This window comes from Dermacentor variabilis, chromosome 5 (genome assembly GCF_050947875.1).
Source record: "Dermacentor variabilis isolate Ectoservices chromosome 5, ASM5094787v1, whole genome shotgun sequence".
Classification (NCBI taxonomy): Eukaryota; Metazoa; Arthropoda; class Arachnida; order Ixodida; family Ixodidae; genus Dermacentor; species Dermacentor variabilis.
In genome coordinates this window covers 105,309,502-105,329,990 of record NC_134572.1, presented here as the reverse complement: position 1 = coordinate 105,329,990, position 20,489 = coordinate 105,309,502, and the positions used below count along the sequence as shown (strand labels likewise).

The 20,489-nt window shown below is 45.8% G+C and overlaps 1 protein-coding gene across 1 annotated transcript in view; it reads right to left on the bottom strand.

The window, feature by feature from the left end:
* The window catches only part of LOC142583014 (cell surface glycoprotein MUC18-like), a 310,093-nt gene that overhangs the window by 156,087 nt on the left and 133,517 nt on the right, over positions 1–20,489 (bottom strand). Inside the window, exon 2 of the mRNA XM_075693242.1 lies at positions 14,988–15,044. Coding sequence (XP_075549357.1) covers positions 14,988–15,044 — 57 coding nt within the window. The remainder of the gene's footprint in view (positions 1–14,987; positions 15,045–20,489) is intronic.

Below are 20,489 nucleotides of genomic sequence, written 5' to 3'. Positions count from 1 at the left end.
CAGTCAAGATCTTGAGTTCACTGCTCAAGTCTTCACGTGCTCAGCCAAAACTTACATCAGCTCTCGAAGGCGCACTTTCGGTCTTCCCTGAAGAGGGAAGACCGAAAGTGTTAGAAGGCGTTCCACGCAAAACTCCGTGCTCACTGTCATGCCTATGTTTGCGCAACAAAAAGCCGCTTCGCCCGCCGCGGTTGCTTAGTTGTTATTGTGTTGGGCTGCTACGCACGAGGTTGCGGGATCGAATCCCGGCCATGGTGGCCGCATTTCGATGGGGGAGAAATGCGAAAACACCCGTGTACTTATATTTAGGTGCGCCTTAAAGAACCAGAGGTGGTCCAAGTTTACGGAGTTCCTCTCTGCGGCGTGCCTCATATTCACCTCGTGGTTTTGGCACGTAAAACCCCATAATTTAATTTTTGAAAAGCTGCTTCAAAGCTTTGAAAACTTCTAAGTGTAAAGAATGATGAGAAGGGCGCTTCCCATCTGTTTGCAGCAAGTATGAAACTCTTTGTGTGCTCTGCAGTCGGTCCGCATCTTCCTCTGCTAGTTGTCCTAGCAAAGCTCCCCCTTCCTTCCCGACGTTCTTTCTGTTGTTGCTTATACGCTCTAGAATGGTGTCTTGCTCAGTTTTTGCATTCCCTCAAGATAGATATATCAGCTAAGCACTGCTGTTCAGTGCATATTCTAAACGGCTTCTTTAGCGGCAGCTTCCTTACAAAATGAACCGTACTGCACGTACTGCACGTCTTCTAGCATGTTCTTCCGTAAGCTCAATCACCTGCCATGCTGCCGCTCCTCCGTACGCGCATTGTGAGTGATATTTTATCTTCTTGCACTGATCTCATCTTAGAACCAGCAATAAAGTGAAATAAGCCTACAATAGTTGCAATAGGTGTGACATATTTCCAATTATTATCACTGTGATAACGCAGATTGAATTTTTGGCTACAGCTCTTCCACCGCACAATGCAAACTTTGCATTTCAGATGCAGAACATAACCTTCCATTTGGCGGCAGTGAAAAATGTTGCCTATACTACGGTGAAATGCAAATGCCCGCTAGCGTTGACTGATATCGGGTTAGGTTTACGCACCTGAGTTAAAAAAAGATGAAATTCAAAGTCCTCCTGTATATAAGTAGTAGCCCTACGTTCAGAACTTCTAGCAATCTGAATTCAACAAACCAAACTAAAGAAAAACTGCATTATGCCACAGCCTTCATGTTTTTCAAATGTACATGTAAAGTACATTGCAGGTCGTTTGTGACCAACATCCCTGTGAATACGAATTCTTAGTTTCTTCTCCAAGAGGAAATGTAGCTTTCGTTCCGTGCTTGTAACTTTATTTCTGCCATCCGGGCTCCATACGTAATTTCCTCTGGGGTATGTAGGTCGGTACTTTCTGGTCAGTAAAAATATAAGGCGCACTATGTAACAAGACATGGGAACCACTGAACCATGTTGATTTTTTTTCTGAGATCTTCGTTTTGAGATCACATTCACATTGCGTAGCCCTTGCGTGCGGCTCGCGAGGCATTGCTAACTTCTACAAGTGCCCAACTGCAGGAGTTTTCTCGGCTCTGAAAAGCGTGCCTGATTGCTGCCCGCTTTCCAAACAAAACCATGTATTATGTAGAGCTAAACCAGCAGGTTGCTTGACGTATCCACTATTCGCTTGCCGAGATAACTCGACCAGGTTATAGTCTTCACCATGGAACTCTTCCGCTGCTGGTCATAGTACTCGCTGCTGTCCACAGGAAAATAAGAGAAGCCGTTGTAAATTTCCTTATTCTGAGCCATATGTTACAAAGAAGGGGGACTAATAATCTTTGTAAATATGTAGCTCCCTTTACGGGTCGCGACGCCTCAGGCTATGTACTAACTGTTGCACGCATATCTGATGTCACAAGGAGCGAGTTTCTGGCAGTCAAATTTGGCAGGCTGCTGAGACACTTTAAACACCTAAAAGTGACGCTCAATTCTTTTGTAAGCATTGTTTGCATGCTTTGTAGTGCGGGCCTGCTGCAGTGGGTCTCAGTGGGTCTCTTTGCGGTGGCTCTCTGTTGAATCTCTGCTGCACCTATGCAGAGTACTTTGCGAAGGCCTGCTTCTGTAGTCTTCCGGCATTACAGGGCCTCTGAAAGGCGAAGAAAAAATCCTGGAATGCTCACGAGCCAAAGTATGGTGGATATGTCATGGACTTTCCTAGAAGATATCAACCAAAGGCACGGCGACAGGGGCCAGAATAAGTCGTTAACATTCATAGGGTACTTCACGCGCTTTCCGAGTGCTATCTCTATACCTATGCTTGTTTGTATTTAACCATTTTCCCGCCTACCGGCGTCACACTGTACTCCATGGCCGAATGAACAGCGGGTCAGGCTGCTGGGATGAGGGAACATGGTTCGAAACCAACCGTCGCACCGACTTGAGTCACTTAGTATGTGACAATGCATAGAATTGTGTGCCGCTGTTCAGCGAATTTCTTTCACGTCGACATGCAGAAGTGGGTAGGTACCGCTGGTCAATAAGTCTTTGACGCCGACTTGAAGCGCTGAGTCTGTACTTGTCTTCGATTAGCCAACTTGGGTCACTAGGTATGTGACAGTAGGTGTGTGTCGCTCTTCAATGAACGTCTTTCACGTAAACTTGGCTAACTATGGGCATGTGCCACTGGAAATGTGCCGCTCTGCAATGACGGAAAGATACCCAACTTTATCGGATGCTGAGAAGGATGAAATCCACGTCACAATGGTTTCCCAGGAACAACAACCAGATGCTTTCATAGACTGTGCCACAAATGCACTGGGTATGTACCGCTCTTCAATGAACCCCTCACCAACTTGGGTCACTGAGTGTGTGTAACTGGGTGTACAGCAAGCGAGGGAACAATTCCCAGCGTTCGCAGAAACCGGCGCACCACGCATCTCGTCTCTGCGACCACGCTCAGACTGCTCTGCAGCGCCACTAGATCTCACAGTATGTGTAGAAAGAAGCGCAAGAGAGGCGCCCGGTTGCCTAATGGCGCGTTTCTAAGCGTTCACACGCACTGGCGAGCCGCGCGTTTGGAAGGCCACGCGTGGGCTTCGCGGATGCGGCGCCAGATGGCACTGAGCATTCTTAGGGAAGCCCGAAAGAGGAGTCCCACTGCAGTAAACGCCTCATACATAACTAGTTTCGACCGTGTCAATATGCTTTGTCGCTAAATTGAGTCAATGCTAAAAGCATTAGCGTCGACAGTCACCGGTTCTGCCGAATTTTGTTGTTAGTTTCAAACTATGGAAATGCGATTTACTTCGCACTTATATTCGATACATTTCAAAAGCAGCACATCACCCCTTTACAGCGACTGTAGTATTTATGCAGTGCATAACCTGCTCCTCCCTATATATAGGAGCCCTTCAACGCCCATCTTGACAGTATGGAAGTGTTTTCACAGGACATACACAAGCACAGAACGAAGTATACAGAAAAAAAAGCACAAGCCCTCTTGCCAGCTTTCAAAAATCTTGCGCTTGAGCACAACTTAAGATGCTCGACGGCTCAGTGACATTTGGTTCTCCTACAAGCGGCGTGCGGACTCCATCTTGTCGCGGCTCGAGGTGGCGTTAGGGCAACGAATCCACCAAGCCCATCGATGAATACGTCCGGTAGTAGGAATGAAGGAAAAAGGGTTCGTTCGACATTAGGGTCATGGCTCTAGTTACGGAAGCCCACTCCATGCAGGGGCAGTTAATCATCCGAGTTTACTTCAGGACACGCCGGCTCCACTGCACGAAAAGTCTTTATTTTATTACTATCGTGTTTTTTAGGTGACTCGACTAGGGAAGATGTATCGCGGCCAATCACAATCGCCGAATCAGTTGCGAGATACCACGCCCATGATATCGCATCGTCCCGCAGCACCCGCTCCTCCGATGCACCTGCACCTCCGATGGTATGGAATAGGGGACAGGATAGCAACCTAGAAATCCAAGGTCGCCGCTTTTCTTCGGTAGCATTTGACGTTGGACCTCCTCACCGTTAGTTCAGGCTGTCAGGTAGTGGTGGGGTGGGGGCGGGAGTGCCTTTTGTGGACCCGTCAGTAGTTTGGCGTCAACTCTGCGTTACTTCTTAGTAGGTGCTGAAGGATGGGTGGCGTTGCCTCGTGGCAAACGTCTAATTAACGCCTTTGGTGGTGTTGAGACGTAACATGCTACTAAAACTATTTCGGAGGCTTAACCATAGGACGTCTACCGCTGTCAAGGAGCTTACTGTACTGTTTGCTGCTTTCTTCAGATTTCTTTTCTTTCTTTAGAAAAACTCCGTTGGAGTATCTAAATGTAAAGCAAGACAAGACTATGATGCACCAACTCGACCATTCAGCCATACTTAAGAAGTTCTGATTTCGAACCAGCCAGTACAGGTGGTCTTCACTGACTCTCGGGTGGCCCTTTTCTCTCTCAGGTGACCACAAGCGAGACATATCATTGTTCGACACATTAGCCATATACGCGCCGAGGACCATGCACTGTGGCACAACAACGTGCTTCAGTGATATCATAAGAAGCCAGCAAACACTGACACGAAGGACAACATATGGGAAATTACTTGTGCTTAATAAATGAAATAAAGAAACGATAAATTAATGGTGCTTCAGTGGTTACCCACCCTTTTCGACATAAAAGGCAACGTTCAAGCCGATCAGGCTGCTGGAGTGGCGCATGGCGACTAATCGCAACTGGTTCCCATGCCATTCATTATAGCTACAATTGCCATAATTCATTAATTCAGATGCGGGTCAGCCCACGTAAGTGCCATTGCATGGCGCTGTGAACGTACTTTCTGGTTTTATGTGCAGAACCAGTGGAGACTCAGTGATATTGTTCACCAAACATATTATTTTTGGATGCCGAGTGACCTTCCAGGGCATGACCGAACACGTTTAGACACACCTCATTTGTTTAAATGTCATTTACACAAACAGCAGCTTATGCGATCTGCACTGTGCAGTGTGTGCAGTTTTGAGCGATGATTTACATTGTTTTGAGCGTCTGCACGGCCTTTCTCACTCCAAGAGTACTTCGAAAACCTGATATAAATATCAGTAGCGGCTACTATCGAGCTGCAACGCATTTATGGACCTTGGAGCAGAGCTGCTTCAAGGTCTATGGACTCCGTTGGTATTTTTCCTGGATACGTGCTGAATCAGACGCTCTAGGCTCTTGTTAAATTGTGTGCTTGTACATACCTTGTGCTTATGCACTGAGTATGAGAGGGTCATTTTGTCCACCACCTTTGTTATCTGTAGCAGCATGCTAAACATATGACCAGACATGTATTTCCAACGCTTATTAAAGAATTCCTCTCTGCCTCCACTGAAGTCCGGTAAAAAAAAATTTAGACGTTGTTTTATTGAGAAGTAAGGTCTCTAAATTGTCACTAATGTTATACAGCGTAAGAGTTTTACCACGTGACCGCATAGCAATCCGAGTATAGTGACTAGCCGGGCTTGTTGGTACGATCACGTGCTTTAGCAAACAGCGCAAGAAAACAGGACAATAAAAAGGGGCACGCGACGCGGGCGCTGACTTCCAACAAATATGTTTATTGGGCGAGTGCGGAACATATAGGCAGAGAAGCAAGACCAGGGAGCAAATTTTCACTCGTCGGCTCACTGAAAGTTACTGAAGAGGGGAATCGCAAAAGCCGCCTGCCATAGTGCACTCCAAAGATCGTGCATGCAGGAGATTGAAATGGCCTTTGAAGGCCAGGTACAGCGGCTTTTGCGGGCTGGTTTTCCTAGCGTCCTCCGGGTACACCTAGCGGAAGACATGTTAGCGGAAATGCACCAAAGAAAGAAGCCACACACAAGCGAGATCAATACTTCGAAAATGTCTGTCATTCCCTATGTGCACGGCGTGTCCCATAAATTGAAGCAGGCCGCTGGACGGGCGGGCGTTCCGGTTGCTTTTTCAGCCCCAGGCAACCTGAACGTCCTGTGCAGAATGGTCGACCGAGACGACCCCTTCCCCCCTCCCCCCCCCCCCAAGAAACTTTGCGACAAGAAGCATCAGGCGCCCCTCACTAGCTGCACCACTGCAGTTGCTTACGAAATGCCCTTGGAGTGCGGGTGCTCCTACGTACGGCAAACGGGATGCTCCCTCAAAGATCGCCTACGGGAGCACGCGAACAGAATGAAGCCAAAATAGAGCAGCAATCTTGGTCAGCATTGCAAGCCGTGTAAATGCATCCTCCATTTTATAAAAGTCATCGTCAACCAAAAACGCGCTGACTAGCGCACGCATGAAATTATCAAGGCATTTGCCATCATCCAACATCGTCCTTCATGTATAAGTTCACTATCCATCCAGTCATTAAACAAGGAAATCGCGTATCTGGAAATTTAGCACACCTCCGCCCGCCTGGATCATCAAGTTATTCTTAACATGTTTATTATGCCATTTATGCTTTCGCTCTTGCTTCTCTGCTTACGCAGGGCGTTTTAACGCGAAAGCGTTAAGGAGCACGTGTCGCAGAAAATCTGGTGTCGGCGTCGGACGTCGTTTCGCCAAAAAGAGGTTCGAACCACCCATAACTGGGCTGTCCATGTGATGCAAGAAATTTACTAAAATAATTGAATTCTGAAACTGAAGTATGTGAAAAAATCGTAAATTACGACTTACACACAACCTACAGACATGAGAGCTCTCGGATAGTAATTTGACTGTACGAGAAAACGTAATTATGTTGCCCGAAAACTCGACGAAACCCCTTTTCCAGCGTTTCTGCAATTCACAGACCAGACGCGGCGTCCGGCATTTGCGCGCTTGAGTGTCTTGGGGGCCACGGAGCGGCGCGCACGGTTCCTTGCAATACCTCCAGATGGCGCTCGTCTCTGCCGCATGAGTAACTACTTAAGAGAAAAAAACGAAATCAGGAAAGAAACAATTTATGATAACTCAAAAGGAAGCTCATTACTTTTCGAAGCGAGATCAGGATGCCTTAGAGCACGCACCTATAGAGCGAGATATAAGAACGAAGAAGAAGAATGTGCTTATGTGGTAAAGCTAGGGAAACGATGGAGCATGTTTTATTAGAATGTGAAGATATCTGCCCAGCGGTTCATTTAGGCACCACTGGACTCCTTGAAGCCCTTGGGTTCAGGGAGAGCAGGGGGAAAGTAAACATGTCCACAATAGAAATTGGTAAGCGGTGATTGGAAGACTAGTGGAAGGAAAGTAGGGAAACGACAAAAAAAACGGAGACGTACAAAACTAGGTTCAGAATAGGGGGTCAGAAAATTTGATTATGGGAATTCATCAGGAGTATATTTTTTTTAAATCTAGGTAGGACGTTAGGCAGTGTAATAGCAAGAGCCTGGTGGCGCAACACACCGCCCCATTCCAAAGTGGACGCACATAGCATCCATTCATCTATCCATCTATTGCGGCTCCCGCAAGAGGCCGTGATTTTACCTCAAAGCCCGCCTTCGTGCATAGCGTTCGCGGCCAGCGTTTCCTCGTAAACATTACGGTTACATACGCTGCAGTTGGCGGGAAGCGCGAGAAGCAGTCAGGGATCTTTAAATGATATCGCGTTCCACTTTTAAAGGCGAAGCTTAAGGGTCCTCAAATTCGTTTTCTTTTTTTAGCTGCACGAAATTTTTACAGTGAAGCTACTTATGCGTACCCTGTGTCGTCGTTGTTGGACTTCGCTAAAAAGGGGCCACGTGACCTAGGGGGAGAGGGAAAGAAAGCTCAACCGGGAGAAAGGGGCTGGAATGACCGCTTACGCCTTGTGAGAATGCTATCTTATACGCGAATCTTATGCGGTCGTCAGTGCATTAACGGTGATCGAGCCTGATAGGCATCGAATTTATCGACGAATGATTGCAATGTGCCGCGAAAGAAACAATTGTTATGCTGGGGGTTTTGCGGCCAACGAACAGTGCCCAGCGATTGACACGCAATACTAATGGTATCTTCGACTGGTCGCCTGTATGCCCCGAAGCAGAGTCGGGTAGATCGGTCGTTTCCCGAGCTCAAAGGTAGGGGACAAGCGCGCAAGCCAAACGTGCGACTCGCTCTCGGAGGAGGGAATTGCTGACACGAAACCACGTGACTACTGCCAACGTCCGATGTTTCGCCTATCCAAAGCTCCCGGCGCTGCCGGAAAAACCGGCGGACGTGCCGGCGGGACGAACGTTCGTCGAGACGCCAGCATGCAATGGCCTAGGTTGCCAAGGTTACGGTGGGCCGTCGCCAACAGCAGCGACGCGGCGCTGCGATGACGTTTCAATCTCGATGACTGCTCCGACGACAGGGCTCGGAGCGCCTCAGAGCGCTCCAAGATAGAGGAGAGCAATCGAGAAGAACCAGCCGAACGCAGGGCGCGCACCCTCTTTCAACCAGCCGAAGACAACGCCGCTCGCGAGAGCGCTCCAGAGTGCTCAGAAACGACCAGCCGAAGATAGCATAAGAGCGCGTGGCTGCCAGCCACGCGCTCTATAGTTTTGCGTTTCAATCGCTGGGCGCTGTTCGTTGGCCACGAATCGCCAGCATCCCCTTGGAACGAATTCTCTCGATATCACCAGTTCCGAGATATTAACTTTCAAACTGTCCGTCGAGATGCACTGGCGTTCCAGTTACTTTGTTATGAAAGGGTTGTTTTATGCACTAAAGCGCAAAAGTAACTGGAACAGCATTGTATTTCGACGGGCACTTTGAAAATTATCTCGGAACTGGTCATATCTAGAGAATTCGTTCCAAGTAGATATACCATGTGAATTTAGCGGCTGTAATTTGTATATGGAAATATGTGGCGTAATCTAATTACTTAAACAAAATAGTTAGCGCAATTGCAGTTATTCCATTGGATAATTGATTTTCTCGTAGAAGTAATGGCCGCTTCATCGAGGAAATTAGGTAAAGGGTTAGAACTGTCTTATCTCCCACAGGCAATGTTGAAAAAATGTGGTGGAGCTAAAAAAAATCACGCCGTGTATTCTGCGCTCATGCGATGAACACGTATATTTTTGAAGTCAGCACCTGTGTTGTGTGCCCCTTTTCTGTGTCCCGTTCTTGCGTTGTTTGCTAAATTACATGCATATGAATGTTTACCATGTATGGTTCTTTATTATGCAAAAAATGTAAGTGAAAAGGCGCTTTTATTTATTTCAATCCCATCAGAATCAACAACCGCCCAGGACCCCTAGGGTTGACAATAAAGGTTTCTGCTGTTTTATTAACCCTTGAAATCTTTCTAGCATGCACCTGTTTGGAATAACTGTCCTCACAACACACGGTACACCTTGTTCGTCTGCTCTGCGTAATAACTAATTAGCATGATTCGTGGTATTTTAATTGCACAATACGCTTAATGCATGAGATAAGTTAGTCGTGCTTATCAGTACACGAAATGAAAAAGGCAACAGTTAAATACCATTCCACAACAGCAGGAATATTCGACTAACAGATAGGCAGTCAGTCTCCAGCCGTCGGTGAAACCAGCGTAAGCAAAATCGATTTGTTTATCCGTCCGAACATATGTACAATTATGCGGGGTACTCTTCGCGCATGCATAGAGATACTCCATTGTACTAGCGCGGCCCGCCCACCTGGTTGCTGTATGAGTGTGATGCATCATTTCTCTTTCAAAAAAACGGAAAGGAAATGCGCGCACCAGAAATTACCACGCCCTAACTAATACGCAGGTATTCTTTTTACTCTAACCTGCTCACAAACCAGAATGAGAGAACGTGGCTCATATCAGTGTCCCAAATAAAAGCTAGAAACCAGAACTACCAGTTACTGGAAACAAACTGTTTGATGACCGGAGAAGAGAGATGTCATGCATTTTCCTAGACACTTAAAGCATTAAAAAGCGAATAAAGTTTCTTTTTTTCGAATCCCGTCTGAGAACTGTTAAAAACTTACTTCGAAACAAGGATTATTGCGAAAAACAATTTGCATTTGTTTCGCTTTCGTGTCTCAAGGAACATTCCAGATACTGAAAACGAACTGAGAATTGTGAACGCCACGAAAAGGAAAACTGACGGAAGGGGAAAGTTCATGCGTTAGCATGCTTATTCAAGTTCTTCCCAGTTCAGTTCCCGAGGCCCGGATTAACGCGATTACTTGAGTGCTTTCTAACTGCTGGTTACCAGACGCACCATGACGACGTTAGTCATCAGTCCCATCCAAAACTTTTTCTGTAGTTTTTTTTTTCTTCTTTGCATTACTTGCCAGCTCAACGGTGGCTCTTTGAGAAGGGAATGACGGGAACGCCAAGCGCTGTGCTTTTGATACGCGTTGCCAGGCTAAGCAGGTTTTCTTTTTTTTTCTCCTTGAGCACACTGAAAAAGAAGCAACAGAAACAAAAAAAAATCAAGCAAGACCACTCGCAGGGCTCCGAACGAAACGACCTAGCCAGCATCAGGCGCGGTCGGCGCGGTCTCATAGAAGGAATTGTTGCCTCCTCGTTAGATACAGCGCTAACGACGTTGTTAAACAAGAGTGCACTAATTACTCTCTTTTTTGTTATTTTTGTTGAGGCGTGTATTCCACTCCTGTGTTGCCTCTTCGTCTGCTCTGTCCTTTTGTCAAGCAATTCAGTCGTTCTGCCCGAGGCAGACGACAGTGTAAGAACTAAGGGGGATGTATGGGGGTTTCTGTCGTGGTGTACAAGGGGACGTGGAAAGACAGGGCAGGGCAGGAAAACCCGTACGGTAAGGAATAAGCGCAAGTCGTGCTATGGTGCATAACTATAAAAACCAGTTGCTTCCAAACGAACGAAGAGCGGAGTGATAGAGCGTCCGTGTGTCCCGCGAGCTTCGAGAAACCCGATAAGGAGCACGTTGCTTGCCCGCCATTCTCACGAGGGGCGTTATTCGCAGCCAGTTGGCTCTCAGTGAAGCCGCTAAGAAGCCATCCGCATCCATGTAGGAGCCAAAGAATAGGCTCGCGAGCTGTATTGGCGCGGAGGAGGGCTACAACGAGTGAGCGAGCCGCGGCTTCTGTGCGTGTACACATACTGACGGGGGCAAGAGAAAGATAAAGGCCACCTCCTCAAGCTGGCCACGAGTACTCCCGCACGTGCCCGCGTTGGAACAACGTTAAGGGCGGCCAAGAAAGGCGGCAGCGACCGATCATGCGTTGAGCCGGTCTTTTGTTGGGCCGCGTTCCGGTCGTTTCCTTCTATCGACATCCAATCTGCCACATCGCCGCTCGCCAGTGGTAACTGCCTTTTCGCCATCTCCCTCCTAACATTCCTCCCTCCCCTTCCTCTTCTCTTGTCCGAGCTGTTGTTCATCAGCCCGTGAAAGGAACGGGGCTCGGTAAGCGTGACTCGTTAGTAACTCGATACGCTGCACGCTGGTCGTTCGCAGCTCGCTTTCTACCGTTGTCGCAGCTGAAAAGCGCAAGGACAAAAGCGAGTGACCGGAAATATGAAACTGTGGAAAAGCAAGAAAGGGCCAGCAAATTCGGCTACCACTATTCAGCACTCAATTGGTGGCGCTTTGAAGGAGAAAGAATGAAAATACTGCAGGGCACGGTCATTACTTGAGATCAATGAGATAAGGTTGAATCATTTTCGTTCGTTAAGCTGGAGAAACAGCTACAAAAGGGCGGTTCGTCGCCCTGTAATGAAATAATGTTTCGGGGAAGCGAGCTTCTTACTCCCCTCCGCGCTCACTTTTTTTTCTCCTCCCCAAAAGATGTGCGACCCATTGGTGATTTGAGAAACCGTTCTACGCAGGAAATCATAGCGTCTTACGAAAGGAAAACAGTGTAACCTAAATATAGGTATAGGCTGCCAGGTGTTCATGAAAAAATCAATAATTATCGAAGACTTAGGACTCTAAGACTAACAGTCGTTAAAATGCCTAAGTTGAATGTCAACTTTGTACGTGTCGTAGGTCTTCATGTGCTGTTACATTTTTGAAAACAATTAGCATCGATCAATCGCTCGCGTTTTTCTGTTCTTGCGGATCGGGCGTTTCCGCTCAGGTAACCTACTTTAAGGCCGACAAACTACGCCAAGGTGTACTAGAGAGCATTTCACTTAAAAACAAAATCGTCTTTCCTACGTTACAGGCCAAACATGAATGCGCTGTTTCGAGTTGAGTAGTGTACTTGTTGGCATCATGTGTACGACATTCTCACGACGGCACCTTGAACATATGGTTGAATTCGTTGCACCGCCATGTTGCGCGCAGTGTTACCAACATTAGAAAACTGTAGAGCCTCACGGACGCTGAGCAACATCATGTTGGGGCACTTGACACGTAAAGTATACAAAGTGTGGGCTATTAAATTGAAAGATGAGAAAAAGAAGAAACCATACTGACAACTCTAGAACGAGCAGCAGCTTCACTTTCCGGAGACGTTATTTATTTTCTCCTATCACGTTATCTAGGTCAAGAAGAATCATTATGACCAAGCTGATGTTTCTGAGGTAACGCATCTTATTAGACTTTAAGCAGTGTTGCAGCAAGAAGCATCTCAAAAATTCAGTGAGCGTAATGCTTCTGGTGTGCTTGAGGTGCAATAAAGGTAAATTTTCCTGCGCTACTCGTCCAAGAGAACAGCGCCAGTCAATAGGGGAAACGCCATAATGGATCGCGTCTTAAGCAAGGGAGTAGAAATTAAATCGATGCCGGCGTCCGTCTAAATGCCATTTCGTTGCGAAAATGTACAGTAATGGGTGAGTTCGAAAAACATCGAACGTAATAACATCGTAAACACACGGGTCTCGCGAGTACAAAAATAGTCGACTAAAGCTCGGCCAAGAGAAGAGCATTGGTTTGCATTCGGTAGGCTTCAGTATGTTGGAGGCGTGTATGTATTGGATCGTATATTGAGTTGTGTGTTATAGTGATTGCGCTGCAAAATAAAATAGATCTTAGAAGAAAAAAAATGCAGGCGCTCTGCATTTGTGAACCTTCGCGTACTTACAAGTGCTAAAATGAGGCGATAACAGAGCTACCAAAGATCAGAGGACGCGCACTGTTTTCCGCTGCAACATTTTATAATTATTTGCGTGAAAGAATTAGAATTAAAATTTAAATTTTTTAGTACATGTTGTCATTGCAGGTTGGTAAATACGCAATGACTCATGGACACAGATGGGGCCTGCCGTGAATAGTAAACATCAAAGGAGTTAGCGTGATTATTAGCAGCAGTTACAGTACAACGAACTTAAACCTCTTTAGAGGTGCAAGAAATGTATGCAACGTAAAAATACAAAAAATACAGTATATGCTAAATTGGCCCTGAATGCAAAGAAGAGTGAAACAAAAGCTAAAATAAGATAAATAGAAAACATGGTTATTAATTAAATGCATGTCAGGGCCTAAATACATTTTAAAACATCCACTTAAAGACACAAATTTCTTTGTAAAACACTATTTAGTGTGCAAAGGGGAGCAAACAAGTGCATAGCTTAGCATTATCCTAATTTTTGTCGTCATTGACAGAAGAAAAGAAATTGAAATAATTAAGACTTCTGAATCATTCCTTACTGCAATTCGAACCCAGGTTGTATTTCTTCTTTGAAAGCTTTCTCATTTGTATCAGTGCAGTGGCTTACTAATAGTTTTTGAAATGGTTTGAGGCCACGGCGTGCATTTAATTATTAGGCATGTTTTCTTTTTATTTTATTTTAGTTTTTCTCTCACTATTCTTTGCATTGAGGGCCAATTTAGCATAAATTACATGCTTGTACGTTTATGTTGTGTACATTTCTTGCACTTCTAAACAGGCATAAGTTCGTTGTTCTGTAACTGCTGCTAATAATCATGCTAACTCCGCTGACGTTTACTATGCCCAGCAGGCCCCAATTTAATCTAAAGACGATGCTACAGCCCTTTGCAAGCTATTTTTACTAAGAAATAGTCTCGGTGTATGGTTGTGCAAACGCCTCTTCCACTTTCCTCTAAAACCTTTACGCACATCACACTGCGACCACAGTAACAATATTGGGCTAGAAAAGCACCTCCATAAGAAAACACCTACCGAATGCTCAGCTTACGTGGAGCTGATTGAGGTTAAGTGCAACCAGGTGAAGTCAAGAGAAAGTCCTACAAGCCGGCTAACCTTGAGCGGCAAACGTCTCGCGACCTCATTCTTGCTAGAAAAGAAAGAAAACACAAGTCGTGGTAGCAGCTTTAAGGGATAGCGACGATTACCTATGAGGGCACCTCCTCACGTGCGAAGGCCACACGAACGGAATGGCGAGAGGAAGGCGAGGGTAAATGGCGTGTGGCGCACAACCGTGGCTCTGCACGAGCAAACAGCCGAGCGTTCGCTCAGTGACAAGGGCTGCCTCTTTCACTTTTGCTATGCGCGCTGCCGTGCTGAAGTACAGCGGTTAGGCTCAGTGGGGTCGTAAGGAAATGGGGCACGCCTAATTGTCATCTCTCCCTTTTCGCGTCCCTCTATCTTCCCGTCGTCTTCCTTGAGACGCGATAGCGGAAAGAAATGGGGAAGTAATGGAGAGAAGGGAACGGCGCGTGAGAAAGTTGCTCGAGAGAAAGCATATCCGAGGCGGTTGTCGGAGACACCGACTTTATTGCGGTCTCCTTCCGGAAGCGCATTTTACAGCGTGCCGTTATCCGCCTCGTGCCACCGCGTCGCCCGCGTCCTTGTGTCGGCGAAATCGTTCTCTCTCCGGCACAGGCGTTCCCGTATGTGGCACCGCGGAAACGCCGCCACGCGGACGAAGGACGGGGAGCATTGTCACCGCGACGTCTTATGCATCCCTGTTGCTCGCTACGCTGTAAGCGAGCCTGCAATGCGCAAACGAAATTGTCAACGTCTTTTGCGACGCCGAAAGAGTTTAGACACAGATGCATTTGACGTTGGCGTGTTCCTTTATCTTTTTCTCGTGTGAACCGAACACCGCAATAACATTCTAACCCACAATGCGCGGCAGTCCTCTCGGCTCTTACATCCTACGTTTTTGACTACGAGGAAAATGGCAAGAAAGGGACAGAGTAAAAAAGTACCATTCGGTGCCGGGTCTTGTGCTCCGGGCTGCAGAATTCTCCGCGCATTTCCTGCGCCTGAAAAAGAAAAGCAGAACCCACCCTGCATATTTAGGGTATCCAAGTACAAGAGTCAAAGTCGCTGCGCACCGATGTGTTCAAGTATAAGCTATAATACAAAAAGTACGCATGCAAAGAGACGTCTTTCCATTTATTCATAAGATCGGCAAAAAGCAGCCAACTGAAAAACGAAAGCAGTCAACTGACGAATGAAACTAAAGGTCATAAGCGTCCCCATTTTAAATTCGAGTGTCTCAAGGCAGAAATGTGTTTCTGGGCTTGTTGGATGCAAATATTCTCGAACTGTTTCTCACGAACATGTATATCAACGGGGCTGCGGATGTAACGGGACAAAGAACGTTGTCGGGCCGTTGAATTATCCAAGTGCCACATCACGCCATCGGTACAACACGCGTCGTAAATTTGTGAAGTTGTGAAAAATGTCAAGTTGTAGCAGTCAGAGTACAAATATTCTTTCCTGTTTGTGCGTATACGTTTATGAAAGGTACTTTAAGGCAGCGAATGTCGTAGTGTATGTAGGTACCATTTGTCAACTACAGTCGTACATTTTAAATGTGCATGCAAGTGCCTCCGGAAATTCCTGCCTCGGTAGCGGCCTACCATTGCAGTGCGTCCCGAGAGAGACACATTTCTTAGGAGAATGTACCTTCGTGAATAATAATTTGCGCTGCACAATAGTATGGGGCAACTTGTACCAGCATAGTCTATGGCACGTGATGACTGTATCTTCGAACGACACGCTATTTCATGTCCATTTGACCTACATCCCCATATAAATGAACTGCCCGCGAATGCGTGATAGTTATTGATGTTATGTAGTTTCATACCACAGCGCTGAACGCCTTGTTGAAAAACTTCGAGGCGCTGCAATGGTCTTTTCCACAAGAAGAATTAAACATTTTGTTATCATACCAAAGTTTGTTTAATTAGTAATTAGGTCGAGCAAATTGAAATAGGACATCATTTTTGGCTAGGGTGAGATATAGTGATATAACGAAGGAAATGACGCTAGATTTTGCAATCCCATCAAAGATACCTCTATACTCGCGGACAACTCTCTGTGGCTATGAAGGGAAAGCAGCGGAGACAAAGCGCGCACAATTGAGAGGTCTTCTGAAAAGAGTCCTGCGTTTTATTCTACGTTAGTTTAGGCTGGGGTAGAGAAAACATAAGCACCCTACTAGGAACAGTTAAGCAAGACAGAGCACACCACTGAGTGTAAAAGTTTACTCATATTGCGACTTTTCCCTTCCACGTCTGGTCAAACGCAAAACCGTCGCATGTGGAACCTGCGTCGAATCAGCGTCTGCGCCGAGCAACCAAAAGCACTGTCAAACGAGGCCGGACTACTTGGCGTGGTAGCAGTTGGGCGGCAGCGCCGCGCCCGCAGCTTTCCCTTCGTAGCCACTGAAAGGTTTCCGCGAGTACAGTGCGTCGGAAGCGCCTGGGAACTCGTTTTCACAGCATTGCTGTCTTTGGTTAATCATTTCTGGAGGTTGGCATAAATCTGGGAATAACTTTTATTTTGAGATAGATAGATAGATAGATAGATAGATAGATAGATAGATAGATAGATAGATAGATAGATAGATAGATAGATAGATAGATAGATAGATAGATAGATAGATAGATAGATAGATAGATAGATAGATAGATAGATAGATAGATAGATAGATAGATAGATAGATAGATAGATAGATAGATAGATAGATAGATAGATAGATAGATAGATAGATAGATAGATAGATAGATAGATAGATAGATAGATAGATAGATAGATTGGTAACATGGGCAATTTCCTATGTGTCCTCAGAACTATAGCATATTTAGACTTCGTTCAATCTACTTTGAAGATCAATCACGACAGAGAACTTAGAACCTTGTGGTGTGTAGTCCCACCAGTAAAGTTGCCTTTAGCGATACTCCGCGTACTTTATTAAGACGGAGGCACGTAAGGCATAGGGAGATGGCTTATAACAAAGAAACCTCAATGACCGTGATTTTTTGTTTGCCGACACTCCGCGGATACTTTTGCAAACGTTCGGTCGAGAGAAAGCATGAATGCTTACCGGAAGCTAAAACGAATGAGCAACATGCTGCTTCTGCAAAGCGGACACCTTTATTGTACACCGACCAACATTGCTTCATAAACGAAGATAGCACGTGTAACCATAGGTCAGGCTCAATTAGTTTCTTCAAGTATTTGTTTCTTTTCTTCATTTTTAGAGCGCAGCTCTTAGACGCCCGTTCCTGGGTTGAACGTCAGCGTCGGTCTAACTGTGCGAACACGCGCGTACTGTTGCTCGCGCCTTAGTTGTCGTCTTCTTTCACAGCTGACTCCGATGCCGCTCATCTTTCTATCGCTTCCATACTGCCCGTCTCTCTGCGAAGGCGCTGACGGCACTGACCCACTGCCAGTCGGTGAGGTGATATCGGTCTTAATTTCTTTGCCTCAATATATCGCGAAACAAAACACGTATGAAGATGCGCTCAACTATCGCATTAGGGACTGTCGTAAGCGTCGGAGATTTCTTAGACAAGTTAACCAGGTCGCGGCTCCACGTACTCCATTAATGCCTGCACAGAACAGAGCCCGACTCACTTAAGGATGATGCTTATGATGATGATGACCGGCTCCGAGTTCTCTACTCGCATTTTTTTTCATTTTTGAAACGACATCAATATTTTTTAAAAGTTCATGCAAGAAGACCTCCCAAAATTGTAGCATTGCGACTTTTTTTTGGCTGGCATAATACCCCTCAATAGATGTAACTCATCTGTTTTAGAAAATCTGGCATGTCATAAGTAACTACTCGAGTTTACATCATCATCATCGTCATGCGGCTGGTCACGCGTCAAATCTCGTACAATCATTTAATCTGTCAAGCCTCGCAAGCGACATATTGCGACTGCGAAGCACTGTCCATAGGACCGTCAATTTTAGGCTAATTGAACTGTCGCCAAAATAGAGAGATGAATCGGGTCTGTACACGAGCACATGATAACAAAGAAAGTAAACAAGGGTTAATTTTGTAGCGTAGCAATTCAAAACTACGCCTTCTTTTGGAATCTACTGCACACCAAGAAATAAATAATTGTGCAAGAACGTGAACGAACACGCGTCAGGAACGGACAAAAATATCAGGAAGCATATTACGTCTAGTCCAGAATGGCTGCTCGCATGAGGGAGTTTCAGCGAACCCTACTAAGCAGCAGGAATCTCATGTTCCAGCTTTCCTCTTTGACTTTCGCAAGCAGACTTTTGCTGAAGCGGATTTCCTTTAAACTCATTAAAACGCGGCGGCACACATTCATGCTCAAATGTTCAAATGCGGTGCTGCGTGAGTGAGAATCCGCGGGACAGACGGAATGGGCTGGCAGCATACGAAGGGCAGAGGGAAGAAGGATAGAGGAAGAGCTCTTCCAGATACTCAAGCGCATATTTGAGGTCCGCCGCCCAAAGTGGCTCGCCAGGCTGAAGAACTCATTACCGGCGTTTTCCATTAGATGCGCCTGGGATCCGCTTCGCCGCACCGCAGCTAAAACGTTTCGCGGCTTGTGCACCGCGCCTCAGCTACGGAGTGGAGACTGGGGTTCTGCTTTGCGTATCACTGGCGTACGCGTGTACTTGCTCTAGAAGTGAAGTTTTCAGAGTGTTTCTTTTTCTTGCATTATTGTTTTGACGTGTGCGCGTCGGAAGTGCTTTGCAGTCACAGAGACGCATCGTCGTTCCAGTTCCTATGGCTTAGTAGATTTTATTTTTCTGAGTCACTTTGAGCCAAGAAAGAAAAATTTCTTACTTTTGGTGTTCATGTCCGTGATTAATTATAAACTTGGAAAATAATGTCTCACTATGAAGACGACTGTGCGCCACCGAAAAATATAGAAAAGAGGGCTGCTATTTACTTTTATTTCTTGAAGCACCTTGCGCCTGGACATAGCACACAATTCTTGCCTTGAATCGCCTCATGCAGGCTGGCTACTTAGTTTCTGTGGATTATCCAATCGTAAGCTCTATAGCCCGACCAGTGGTCCTTATATAGGCACTTCAAAAAAACTACGGAGGATGCACATCGAAGTCGAACGTGCTTTTTTTAGCAACCACTGGAAAGTACGAAAGCTGCTTAGGTAATGCAGCATCGGATTTTGTATTCGATGTTGGGCTGCTGCAGTTTTTCCATCAAACACCTTCGAATCAAAAGTGTAATAGATTATAATAATGCTTCCTTTAGAGTTTCTACTTGAAACCTACAGAATTCTTCTTTCTCATTTAGAGTTAATTCAACGTAATAAAAAATTGCAACCTGATTCATTCTTAACGCGCACAGCTAAGCAAGACACATTGGCGGCACAAAGCTTCAGCAAACATAGTAGCACGTGCAAAGGCCACATTTCGTCTTACGTCTATTTTCCAAACCATCAGGTGTTCAATGTGGAATATTGTACCTCCAAGCTAAGATCCTAAACTTTGAAGTAACTAAAGATGGCTTTTACAATCTGTCTAAAGGAATCTCGATCGACAACTGCAGATGTGGCTTGTGCACAAGGTTTCCTCGTTTCACGCAGATATAGCGTTGTACAAACCATGATCATCAACGCTTTGGCGCACAACTGGGGGCTTGAAGCAATCGCATGAAGACGCCCCACTCCCCATGCAAATTCGTAACCCAGCACGTTGAGTGTAGTCAATAAATGGTAGTTGATGCTAGAACTCGCCGTCTTTACATACGTTAACAAGAAACATATTTTCTTCTTTTGCTAAATCCCACACCTATGCCATACGACTTCCACGATGGTTTCAGCCAGACATACTATAAACAACGCAGATATGAAGCCCTGATGAAGACGTTTACTCAGTCATGCTTATTGCAAAGCATATTAGTATAGCTTCTCGCAGGCAAGACCCCAGATATATTTTGTTTAGAAACTCCTATTCTCTCGTGATCATAATGTTGGGCAGCATCGCGTGTCATTGCTGCAGCTTCGGATGCCCCATAGAAGACATAATTTTTGTCACTGGTCTTACTTCATTGACAAAGAGCTTGTTCCCACTAGATAGTCAAGGAACCATTCAAAAACGACAAAATTTGGTGACCCCTGCCTCAGCGACTATAAATCTACGCAAAAAAAAGCTATGAGAACAGTGTTCCGATACTTGAAGACAATTTGAGTGTATTACCGCAACTCGCTGCGCGGAGATTTGTCATGTGCTCGTGTAAGCTCATCTATATTGTGTCGTCCCCACTTCTCTTGGATTTGTTCCCTTTTCGCTTTCCTCAAGGGGGGGCCAGTCAAAGAGTCGTCGCTTTGGGCAATTTAATTGTATTTCTCCCTGTTTGTCTCCTTATCTCCTAGGCACCAGTATTTAAAATTTTGTGGGGGGATGTTTTTTTTTATTTTTCTAGCAATACGTGGTGGGTGAAAATACTCACTTGCCTTGCC